Source organism: Cicer arietinum, chromosome 2, assembly GCF_000331145.2.
Source record: "Cicer arietinum cultivar CDC Frontier isolate Library 1 chromosome 2, Cicar.CDCFrontier_v2.0, whole genome shotgun sequence".
Classification (NCBI taxonomy): Eukaryota; Viridiplantae; Streptophyta; class Magnoliopsida; order Fabales; family Fabaceae; genus Cicer; species Cicer arietinum.
The window spans coordinates 50,193,399-50,205,774 of NC_021161.2; the positions used below are offsets into that span (position 1 = coordinate 50,193,399).

Sequence of the window (12,376 nt, forward strand, 5' to 3'; positions counted from 1 at the left end):
TAGAGAAACAATATATGCTGTATATATACATATACACCTACTTGTATTCCATTCTCCCAGTTGTTGGATCCAAGATCACCCAACGCTCATTCCATTTCCTCAACTGCCAACAAAAAAAAAACAATTTTTTTCACATGGGCTAGCTAACATTCAAAAGGAAAACAGCATAGCATTTTTTCTAAGAACATAAAAAAATAAGATTGAATAATCAAAGGATCACAAAACCCACAACACATTGAAATTGTGAGACGATCATAATTCCAATTACACAATAAAAATTGAAACTTGGAGGTTAATATGAAAAGGGGTAATGTTAGTAGTGAACCAAAATAACACAGTATTGATGATCAAATTGAGAAGAAAAAAATAGAGAGATTAATAAAAAAAGGAGGGTAAGTTAGTTACAGTTTCGGATCTCTTAAGAAGTGGTCCTTGCAATAAGTTTCTACCAGAAGCGGAAGCTAGTTGGCGCTTGATCTTCTCTAAGCTGTTCTCTGTATTTTCGACAGCTCGCTGTATCATTGTAATTCAGCTCAGTATCAACACAATTTGAAGTTTCAATTCAACAATATACAGAGAGAGAGAGAGAGAGATACCGGAGAAGCCATAGGCGTAGATCAAGTATTGTCGGAAGCTTCAAACCCAAAGGGTTTTTGTTTTTGGGGTGATATGATATATGAAACTATTTCTTCAGATTTGATTCTTTCTTTTGTTTTTTTTAATCTGTCCGAATATTTGAGATAAAATTTATTTTAATGAAGAAAATGAAATCATAATAATTATTTAATGGGAAAAGGGAAGACCGGTTGGTAATTTGGTATGCTTGACTCGCAGTTGCACTTTGCTTGCTTATTGTGAATTGAATTGGTGGAAATATTGGTTCATGGATTAATTTATTTAAATTATTATATATAAATGTGTATATTTAATTGATATGCACTTTGAATATAAATTGTATTTACGTTGACAATTAATAATTATCTTCGTATTATAAAAACGTCTAACTTTAATTGGAATTGTTCTAAAACTATATATATATATATGAATTATTGTGATTTATTGATAGTTTAAAATATTTACGTTGATAGTGTATTAAAATTTAAAACTCTTTAATATATTTTGGTGGCTTAAACAAATATTTTTTTTAATTAATTTTCATCAAAAAATCGTAAATTTGTGAGTGTAACAAATACAATTTTGATCAAAAGAACTATTAGAGAAGATAGATGTATAAGAGGAATAGAAAGTTCATTGAATGTTAATCATGAGAAAGAGAATTACTGTTGTTTCTCTTGTGACAAAGTATTTAGAAATGTCTCATGTCCACCAACTACAGTGCATGTTTAAATTGTGTGTAACACAACATAATCAAATGATTTAGATGAAATGTATAATTTGATAATAATAGGTATATTCTAGATGGTTTTTTTTTATCATTATCAAGTTGGAGCTCATAGTTTGGATCCCCAAATACCAAGATTGGTCAAAATATTGGCATAAGTCATATTCTTACGTTAAACATTATCTATTATGATAAACAAATGTTTATACTATTATAACTTTACTAATGAGAAGACCTTTAAGAATGGATAACGTCGTTCTTAAAATGTACATGGAAAGAATCACAAAATATATAGTTGAAATTGACAATCAATTGTAGAGATTAGAAAACACATGACTGAACAAATATCATAGTAAAGTAAAGTGTAAAATATTATATTTTAATTTTTACTATTTAAGGTGGTATGGTTACCTAACAAAAAATTCGATGTAAACCCTAAGTAGTAGCAACAAAAAATTCGATGTAAACCTTAAGTAGCAGCAACAAAAATTCAACATTCATAACAAAAATTATCGTGCACAACAATGGAAAAATGGTGACAACTATTGCCGAAAAGATGGACAAGTTCAAAGAATCTTCTAAGATATTAATCATAAATCCTAATAATGTGGATTCACAATATTGCGAAGATTAGTTTGCAATTACTCGTAAGAAATGCAATAGTAAAATCATAAAAGAAAAATCCAAAAAGGTAATGTTGTCGCTTAATTGAATGAATTTGATAGAATTCAAAAATTATCAACAAAATAAAAAATAACGAAACATTTAAAGACAAAATAATTAATGAAGCATTTTACAATAGACAGTGTAGTGTAAGATGTTTTATTATAAATTAGGTTAGGTTCTCAAAAATAGAGAAAAGAAAAAGGCATTGTGATTTGAAAAAAATCACCAATAGTTAACTTATGAGTTTTAAATTTAGTTTATAATAGCTTTATCTTTTATTTGAAAATAAAATACAATTTTGATAAACATCAAAGGATAGTGCAAATAAATGTTCCATTATCATAATCATGGATTCATCTCTACCACTAACTATTTACAAAGATATTATACTAAAAAAAACATAGTATAATCAATTGAATTAAAGAAGTAAATCTTAAGGTCACTTAAAACACATTTATGTCAGCAAGGTTTCAAAATGGTTGTGCTGAAAATAGGGCTACATTTTTCTTAGAACCAAAATGTTAAAACTAAAAGAATTAATGTGATGAATATAGCTCAATTGTTGATTTATTACACCAAAGTTGGTGGATAAATATTATCTCTATTTTAGGTGTTATTTTGATACGACAAGTTTAAGGGAAGATAAATCTTATAAACAAGTATCTTTAATATAACTTTATTAAAAAATTATAATATAAATTAATATTTAAAAAACATTTAAAATTTTAACACTACAATATTATCTCTTAAAATTATACATTAATAGTTATTTTTATTTTTTAACTAAAATAATAACTTAAATTATGTGAGATTGTTATCCCTTTTAAGTATAATATTTTCATTTGACTTTCTATATAAGATTTTAAAATATTTGTAAAGTTTACATAGTCTCTAATGGAACTTAGCATGAAATCGATAAATTTTATAAAAAAGTGTCTTTAATATAACTTTATTAAAAAATTATAATATAAATTAATATTTACAAAACATTTAAAATTTTAACACTACAATATCATCTCTTAAAATTATACATTAATAGTCATTTTTATTTTTTTAACTAAAATAATAACTTAAATTATGTGAGATTGTTATCCCTTTTAAGTATAATATTTTCATTTGACTTTCTATATAAAATTTTAAAATATTTGTAAAGTTTACATAGTCTCTAGTCTCTGATGGAACTTGGCAAGAGATCGCTCCATTATCTCAACTAGACTTATCCTATATAAATTACCTAGCAGGTTGAAAGTTTTGAGTATATTTTTTTTCTTCAAATTATTTATAACGTATTCAAAAATAGTTTTCATTTTCGCTTTTGAATTTAAACCGGAGGCATATAATTATTTTTCCCGGTTAGCTACTACTAGCTTATAGACAGCGGTTCTACACCGTTTTCAATTTTATAATTCATTAATTAAACAAAATTCAAAATCCAAACCCTAGACATCACCTCCATAATTTGAAAAGTTACACAAACAACACATTCAAACCAATCAACTAAGCATTTTCCCATTCCGTCATTTCATCAAACAGTTAGTAAGCAAAACAGAAATCAACACAGAGAGTGAAGAAAATCGAGAAAATCAATGACTGGAATATTGAAACAACCAGGTGCATTTGCAATTACGCCACACAAAGTATCACTCTGCATACTCCTCAAGATCTACGCTCCTCCAGCTCAAATTTCCGTTCCTTTCCCTTTCTCTTCCGTCTCTCAACACAATCGACTCGGCTTGTTCCTCTTAGCCCTCACTAAGGTCCAATTCTCTTATTCGCTTTCATCAATAATATTTAAATATTTATTATTGTATTGTATTGTATTATATGTTTGTTATGTGATATCTTGTGTAAATTATAAACATTGTGAATTTTGCAGTCATGTGATGATATTTTGGAGCCAAAATTGGATGAACTTATCAATCAACTGAGATTGGTAAGCCAAAACTGGGAAGCGTCCTGGCTTATCGATCAGTTGATAAGTAGACTATCATCTCTATCATCACCGGATGATTTGTTTAACTTTTTTACCGATATTCGAGGTTAGTTTATCACCACTGTTTTTACAACTTGCATGTTTTTGTCTATTTTGATTCCTTTGTTTTTTCCCTTTCTATTTTAACGTGCAAGTTGCAATGTAGTTGGTTTTTTGCTCTCATTGGCTACATTGAGTTCTCGTGTTTATTGATATGAAAATGTTGTTGTTGTCAGGAATACTTGGAGGCCCTGATACAGGTGCTATTGAAGATGACCAGGTTATTTTGGATGCAAACAGTAATTTGGGGTTATTTCTTCGCCGCTGTGTACTTGCTTTCAATTTGCTGCCGTTTGAGGTACCCTACATTAGTACAATCCTTTTGTGACTTGAATATTTATGATCATTATACGAATAAGTTAAAATGGGAGAAAGTGAACCATTAGGCTTAGTAAGTGTATGTTATTCCACTTTTATCTGAGCATTATTTTTATCTGGCATTCTGTTCTCATGGTTATGTTTTTCTTCTTCTTCTTCTTCTTCTTCCTTTTTTCTTATCTACGCCACTTTTTATTTTATTTTTTTGTTTTAGAAGAGATGATAAATACCACCATAAATAACTCACACAACTGCAAGGCCCTGGGTTTGAATGAAACAAGATGTCCAACCTAACAATATCGGCATTTGCCAATTGAGCTAGGACTTAAAGACTGCTCCACTTTTTATTTGGATGTTTTGTTAGTCTCTTTCTGTTCTCATGGTTTTGTTATTTTTGCTCGTCTTTTCTCCACTAGTCCACTTTTGTTTGAGCATTTCAACTTTGCCATACTTTTGTTTCTCCACTTTTGTGTATTTCTATTATACTTTTTCTTTTTTTGCTAAGTCCCCCATGCTTCTGCCATCGGTTGAAGCACCATGTGCTATATCTTGGGTGGATTTGTGCATGTCTATGTAAACCGCCATCCGCCATTAATAACGTGTTCCCAACGAAGAAAATATTTCTCTTTTTCTCTCTTGTATGTCTAATTTATGTTTACTCATTTTTATTCTTTAATGAGAAATTTTATCCTCTGTGTAACCATTTGTTTGAATGTCCAGGGTGTATGCCATCTCTTAACAAACTTAGGGATCTATTGTAAAGAAGAATTCTCAAGCTGTCCTCCATATGAAGAAACTAGTTTAGATGGTTCTAGTAGTAATCTCGAGACATATTCCGAATATGAGAACATGGACTTGGAGAACTTTGTCTATGAAAAGGTTTCAGAAGAAATTGAAGCAAGAAAGGAGGCCAGTGAAAGAGTTCCATTTCATCTTCATACGCCGAACGCACTTCTGAGTTTAGTAGATGGTATAAGTATCTAGTTCATCGAAATCCTTCTTTTGTGTTTTATGTAATTCTGAAAGCACCAGGAAATTATAAATCCGGGATTTTTTAATTAACAAGATTCCAGTTTTCTACTCTGACTCTGATTTATTCCCAGCTTCACTTTTTGGCTTCTCTATTTTATGCCTTTGCTTTTGGTCCTGATGATTGACACAATGATGGAACTCACATGCACAGATATTAATGTGGCTGCTGATTCAGCATCCAAACAGACTGATAAAGTTAGAGTAGCTAGTCCTTATGAAGACCCTCCCAGTAACATGATACAGGATATTGATTCCAGTGGTGCAGTATTTTTGCGCTCAAACTGGCAGGTACAAGGTTACTTACAAGAACAAGCTGATACCATTGAAAAGTACGCAACTTGAAGTCCTGAAACTTTTCTGATTTTTTAAACACACTTTTTAACTGTATAGTTTGTATATATTATCTCTCAAGTTTTATTCATGTTGCAGAAATGGTAGTGCCATTTCTTTGAATGGTTTTGAAATTATTCTGCGACAGCTACAAAAGTTGGCACCTGAACTACATCGGGTAAGTTTAGGGGGTTATTTTTTATAATATTCATTAGACTTGCTTTTTTTCTTTCTAGATTTCCCTGATGTTTGCTGTTTGACTCTTGCTTCTTTGTAGGTTCATTTTTTGAGCTACTTGAATGGTCTTTCTCATGATGATTATAGTGCAGCTTTGGAAAATCTTCACTGCTATTTTGATTACAGGTAATTGAACTGTCAGTTATTTTAACAATATCTCTATTGTCTGTTGTGTTACCCAAAACCGTCATCACCTAGCCAGCATTCTACATTCTTTTTAAACTTTTTTTTGTAACCTCTTTCATACATTTTTGCAAATTTTATTATGAATTCTTAGTATTAAATATTAAACTTCCTCTGATGAACTTTCAGTCAATCATTATATGTTCCCTGACTTGCTTGATCACAGCTCATCGTTGATACTTTGTTTATATGGTTTATGATTCCCAGTAATCTACTGTTAATTCATAAATATAAAGAAAGGCATTGAGTGAGTAAAGAAACAATACAGATAAATTATCTAAAAAAATGAGTTGTCGCCAAGGAAGTAATGTTCTGCTGTTATCAAAAGAATTCTGTTTCTTTGCTGTCTTCCACATGATCACCGGGGCTCCTCCTCCTTATAAATGCCTCCAATCCCAGTTTCATTGATATTGTTGATTGTCCAAATTTAGAATCACTACGGATGCAAATGTAGAGTTTCATTGATATTGTCTTATTAAGTTTTTGTAGTTTGCTCTGTGAATTATATATTATATATAGGTTTCAATACCATACTTCTTCTCATGCACACATACCAACTATTAGTCAATAAACAGTGCTAAGATCCCACATTGATTAGGTGTATGGCCAAAGTAGTCCTTGTATGGGCAATCTTCACCAGGTGAACAAACTTTGGGGTTGAATTAGGCTCAAGTTCTGATAAGGCATTTGAGCCTATCTTAAATCTTATGTTGGCCATCCCTAGATGTCCAATCCTGCAAACTTCACGGTTTAGATGTCCAGCTCTAAACATGAGTGAGGCGCTTAAGATCCCACATCGGTATATGTCAAAAGTAGTCCTTATAAAGGCTTGGGCAGTCAGCAGTCTTCATCTACGAGCTAGCTTTCAGAGTTGAGTTACGCCTGAATTCAAATAAAAGGAAAGAGAGTAACCATTTTGAACTGAACTTGTCTATTTGTTGGACAAAAGTGCAGGGAACGAAGGATTTGATTTTATTCCTCCGGCTGGTGGTAATAGCTTTGGAAGATATGAAATCGCTTTATTATGTTTGGGGATGATGCATAAAGAGTGTAACCATTTTGAACTGAACTTGTCTATTTGTTGGACAAAAGTGCAGGGAACGAAGGATTTGATTTTATTCCTCCGGCTGGTGGTAATAGCTTTGGAAGATATGAAATCGCTTTATTATGTTTGGGGATGATGCATTTCCACTTTGGGCATCCAAAGCTGGCTTTAGAGGTGAATGCCTTGAACATTTTGATTCAAGTTCCATGTTTCTACCTTTCTTAGACCTTAAGGCTTTCTATCATATATGCTATCAAGCCATTGTTCTTGGTGCAATACTTATATTGTTTGGTTATGTTTAGGTTTTGACCGAAGCAGTTCGTGTTTCTCAGCAGGTAATAATCATATAAAAAGAAAGTTTGTTTATTCATTAAAATTGCATAAAACTAAGATACCTGTCATTTATTCATTTAAACCCAAACATGTCTTCCCCATACATTAATTATATGTTGTGCTGTGAATACTGACATATTTCATTTATGCAGCACAGTAACGATACCTGTCTTGCATATACTTTAGCAGCTATCTCAAACTTGCTGTTTGAAAATGGCATCTCAAGTACCGCTGGGATACTAGGATCATCATATTCACCTTTTACTAGTATGGGTATTTCACTCTCTGTTCAGCAACAATTGTTTGTTCTCTTGAGAGGTTCTTTGAAGAGAGCAGAAAATTTGAAGTTAAAACGGCTGTTGGCTTCCAATCATTTGGCAATGGCGAAGTTTGATTTAACGGTAATGCGATTTTCTGGCCACATTAAACTTTTTTGCTACACTGTTGGTATTTTTCTATATGAAAGTGGTCATTTAGCATATTCTCTGAATTTGTCCCCTAAATGATAATGTGAAATCTTTGTTGTCTTGTCAGTATAAGAATATTAGCTTGTTAGTATCTTAACATATTCCATCCTCAAGTATATTAGCTTGTTAGCATAAGAATATGGGAGAGATTCAAAATCGTGTAAATTATAGATTGAGCCACATTTTGGAACTTTGGGAAAGAGATATTGAGGGTAGATTTAGATGAGATCTGCATGTAAGAAAATTGGTTTGGTTTTATGCAAAGTAGGTAATCAACAAAAGTTGTATATCTATTCCAAGGTTTGATGTATCTATACAAAAGGAAACAAAAAGACTCACACATGGTCACCATTGAGATTCGAAAAGTGTGTGCTAGGATACTACGAGAAGTCTTTTGATAGGCTCTAGAGGATTGTTGACTTTTGTCCATATCTTTGTTAAGTTAAATGGATTATGGCACATTTTGGCAAGTAGTGCAAGACTCTCCTCTAGGGTATGACTTAGTTGATTTTCTATCAAGGATTGAAGCTTGCTTAGAATTTGATTGCTATCATGCATAAACTTCAACTTGTAGCATTATGCACTATACCAAGTAAGAAGATCTTTGTTGTGATGAAATAAGTTTGTATCTTTTATAGAACCTCGAAATGTGTCATGTGATGTATGTCTTAGGTATGAACTTCCTATTGTTACCTTGTCTAAGTTTGGACAATTGCTTTGAATGTTTTGGGTTGCAAATTACCTGGGTTTGAGAATGAACATTTCCAAATGTGGGACATAATGCATTTCAGCATGGTATGAAACAATGGTCCATATCTTCTTACCATGGTATTGGAGATACTTACTAGGCACATCAAAGAGGTAGTACCTTAGCATACGTTTTTTACTGACAATACATTTGTGTTCCTAATAGTTGATGAAGAAATTCAAAACTTGAGTTGTTGAGAGAAGCTTTAGAATCAAAGATTTTTCGATACGTTGGAGTGAAGCTGAGTATATGAAGTATAGGGAATGAGTATTGAAGATGAAAATTAGGGATCATATCTTACCTGATTTCATTCAGTTTAGGAATTCCAATGAGAATCTAAGCTTGCTATTCCTGACGAAGGAAGGAATAGTGTACGACCTTGCCCATAGAAATCTAGCATCTGTTAGTTTTGTTTTTTCTTTGTTTTCCCATTTCCTGTTTTCACTTTTAAGTACAAAAAACTTACTACTGTGTTTTCATTTTGATTCTTGTTTTCAATGATTTGCACAGGAAACAGTGAAAAAGAGGATGCTTTCGTTGTTTGTTATACAAAACTATAGAAATGGGAAACAAATTGAAAACAGTGGCATTTTATTAAATTTAAATATTAAAGTAAACATAGGAATTGAAAACACAAAATGGACACTGAAACCAAATAGGAAGTATCTTGAAATATGACCATAATTCTGATAAACTTTTAGATCTTATTACTATTACTATTAAGGTTGAATCCCTTGGTGATTTAGTTAACAGTATATCATTATTTGTAATATTTAAGTTGCTTCCAGCTTTACCAACTTGAACTGAATTAATGATTTAGTCTTGCCTTTTGGTAGAGGGTACTGAAACTTTAAATTTTATCTGATGCCAATTTACATCATAGTAGTATCTTCTCTGCAGCATGTTCAAAGGCCCTTGTTATCATTTGGTCCAAAATCTTCCTTGAAGCTAAGTACATGCCCAGTTAACGTTTGCAAGGTAGTATAAATCTGTGATTATTCTTGGTTGGTGACTGTTTGAGAACTAGAGAATTACATTAATTACTTAATCCATTTTTTTCTTGGATATATGACAGGAACTCAGGTTGAGTTCTCATCTGATTAGTGATTTTAGCTCTGAGAGTTCTGCAATGACAATTGATGGTGCCTTCAGTACAACTTGGCTCAGGAATTTACAAAAGCCAAGGGGTTCTCTAATTTTGTGTCAGGAGAATGGATCTGGCAACAGTTCTAACGTTTCCCAATTCTGTGCTCAACCAACCTCAATTCCTGGATCTGTGTTGCAAGTACTGGGTTCATCTTATATACTTCGTGCAACTGCATGGGAGTTATATGGCAGGTAAAGTTGCTAACTGGGTTGTAGGTATGCATGATTATATGAATTAAGGTTTCACTAAATTATTATTCTCTTTTTCTTGAAACTGCCAGTGCCGGCTGGCTAACAGAATATAAGGGTTAATCAATGTTTAAATTGATTATTAGTAAAAAAATAAAAAATTATGTTTTAGCATGCTGGCATTGTTTTTCTTCGAAGTATTTGGCACCATAAACTCCTTCCCCTTGCAAGGTAAATTATATTTCTAGACTTATTAGCAGCGTCCTGCATAGAATAGGTCACAGCTATTGCTGCGAAAAAAGATTAGCACCAAATCATAATGATTTAATCATAGAATGGAAATGAGCCTCTTATAGAAGGGCCAAAACTCTGCAATAAATTTCTATAGAAAAAATCTAATATATTGGGAAAAATAAGAGACAGATATGCTTGTAATTTAATATATCCATAATCAAACAGTTTAGTTAGTGATAAGGCCTTACTTACAGACATGCATGCAGAACCCAATTTTCACACTGAATGCTTTCTTTTTCCAGATTTTAATCTAGTGAATATGGTTTTCAAACTCAGGTAGATAAACAAAGCAACCATCTTGACCAAAATTCTTGAAGCCTTGATTTTATTGTACCAGACTTTTGTTTAAAAATAAAATGGTTTAAACGCACTTTTGGTCCATCTATTTTAACCCAAATAGGATTTTAGCCCCCCCTATTTCTAAATCCGGGACTTCATTTTATACATGTTTGTTTTGAGATCTTTTCATCACGTTGGGGTGATGAATGGTATTTACTTGTTGGATATGCATGTATGATGTTTTTTTCTTCTTAAATTTGTATTACCTTGGAAGCTTGCTATATGTATTTCGTCATCTGATATTTTTTTTCTTTCGTTTTTTGAATTGTCATTAGCACTCCCATGGCTCGCATAAATGCGCTAGTGCACACAACTTGCTTTGCTGATGCGTCAAGGTAGCTACTGAGCTGAATGTAATACAGACTACAAAGATTATGTTTCGAGTTGCTAATCCATATCACTTTAGTTTATAAAATGCATCTGTTGACTACCATTTTTTTTCCTCTTTAATATATTTTGGTCCCAAAAAATGACTTTTTTTATTAAGCTCAATCCAATTTTTCACCTTAGTCTCTATATTTATAAAAGTTAAAAAACAATAGTTGTTTCAGTCCTCAAATGGACTAAAGCAAACTTTTTTTTTATTAAAAGTTAAGACTAACAACTAAATAAATTTAAATAAGACTAATTTAAAAAAAAATCATATTTATATGGATTCAATATATATATGTTTGTGTCTGTGACAATTTTTCTGCTTGCTTTAACTTTGTTCTTGGTTACCCCAGCTCATCAGATGCAGCATTAGCATATGTAAAGCTCATTCAACATTTAGCCGTGTTTAAAGGATACAAAGGTTAGATTGGTTGCATAAAATTTAACAGAGTCCTGCCCTTATTTTATATATGTATCCATTGTATGTTTCCAAATTTTCATTTTTTATTTTGTTTTGCAGTTTTTTTTATAGGTTTGTAAATCAACTGAGTAATTGTTTATGAATAACTTATTAATGATAATTATTTGTTATGAAATTGCTTTTCTTTAATATGGAGAGCTTTTTTCTTCTTCTCGTGAATGTCGATAGAGGATTAGAGGGTAAAAGTTCAGTCACTTACACAATGAATACTGCTGAAGCTGCAGCTGCTTCATGAAATTTCAGATCCTTCTCTTGCTTTTATTTGCTCCTTACTGTTCTGTTTTCATTCTCTGTATTTAGAGGCCTTTTCCGCCCTTAAAATAGCAGAAGATAAGTTTCTATCTGTCTCAAAATCACAAATCTTACTGCTAAAGCTGCAGCTGCTTCATGAGCATGCTTTACACCGGTAAGTGATCTAGGTCAACAGTTGTCTTCAAATTCTTAAATTCTGTAAGCAGCTGAGATTTCAGCATTGTTAATAACTTAATTGAGAATTATGTAGCGGACATTTAAAGTTAGCCCAGAAACTCTGTGATGAACTTGGTGTTTTGGCATCACCTGTGACTGGCGTTGATATGGAGCTAAAGACAGAAGCAAGCCTTCGCCACGCACGAACATTGCTCGCAGCAAAGCAATTCCGAGAGGTTCTTTTTCCCCTCTGCATGCCCTAAACATTAATATTATACAAAAAGTCATGATATATTTGAAAGTAGAGTGCATATGCAATTGATTCTTTCGTAGGTAACTAGGGGTCATAATCTTGATACATACGTACATACATACATACATGATACAGTATATATATATATATATATATATATA

The 12,376-nt window shown here is 32.0% G+C and overlaps 2 protein-coding genes across 2 annotated transcripts in view; one reads left to right on the plus strand and one right to left on the minus strand.

Moving 5' to 3' along the window:
- Positions 1–751, minus strand: part of LOC101503144 (uncharacterized) — a 5,664-nt gene extending 4,913 nt beyond the window's left edge. Inside the window, exons 1-3 of the mRNA XM_004491258.4 lie at positions 597–751; positions 406–513; positions 42–103 (exon numbers count right to left, since the gene is read on the minus strand). Of these exons, the coding sequence (XP_004491315.1) occupies positions 42–103; positions 406–513; positions 597–608 (182 nt within the window). The 5' untranslated portion in view covers positions 609–751. The remainder of the gene's footprint in view (positions 1–41; positions 104–405; positions 514–596) is intronic.
- A 2,458-nt stretch (positions 752–3,209) lies between these two features.
- The window catches only part of LOC101503464 (anaphase-promoting complex subunit 5), a 12,237-nt gene continuing 3,070 nt past the window's right edge, over positions 3,210–12,376 (plus strand). Inside the window, exons 1-16 of the mRNA XM_012713190.3 lie at positions 3,210–3,765; positions 3,885–4,047; positions 4,217–4,338; positions 5,079–5,328; positions 5,542–5,719; positions 5,820–5,898; positions 5,998–6,083; positions 7,233–7,359; positions 7,488–7,520; positions 7,671–7,919; positions 9,634–9,711; positions 9,809–10,071; positions 10,977–11,036; positions 11,427–11,494; positions 11,855–11,960; positions 12,057–12,198. Coding sequence (XP_012568644.1) covers positions 3,595–3,765; positions 3,885–4,047; positions 4,217–4,338; positions 5,079–5,328; positions 5,542–5,719; positions 5,820–5,898; positions 5,998–6,083; positions 7,233–7,359; positions 7,488–7,520; positions 7,671–7,919; positions 9,634–9,711; positions 9,809–10,071; positions 10,977–11,036; positions 11,427–11,494; positions 11,855–11,960; positions 12,057–12,198 — 2,175 coding nt within the window. The 5' untranslated portion in view covers positions 3,210–3,594. The remainder of the gene's footprint in view (positions 3,766–3,884; positions 4,048–4,216; positions 4,339–5,078; positions 5,329–5,541; positions 5,720–5,819; positions 5,899–5,997; positions 6,084–7,232; positions 7,360–7,487; positions 7,521–7,670; positions 7,920–9,633; positions 9,712–9,808; positions 10,072–10,976; positions 11,037–11,426; positions 11,495–11,854; positions 11,961–12,056; positions 12,199–12,376) is intronic.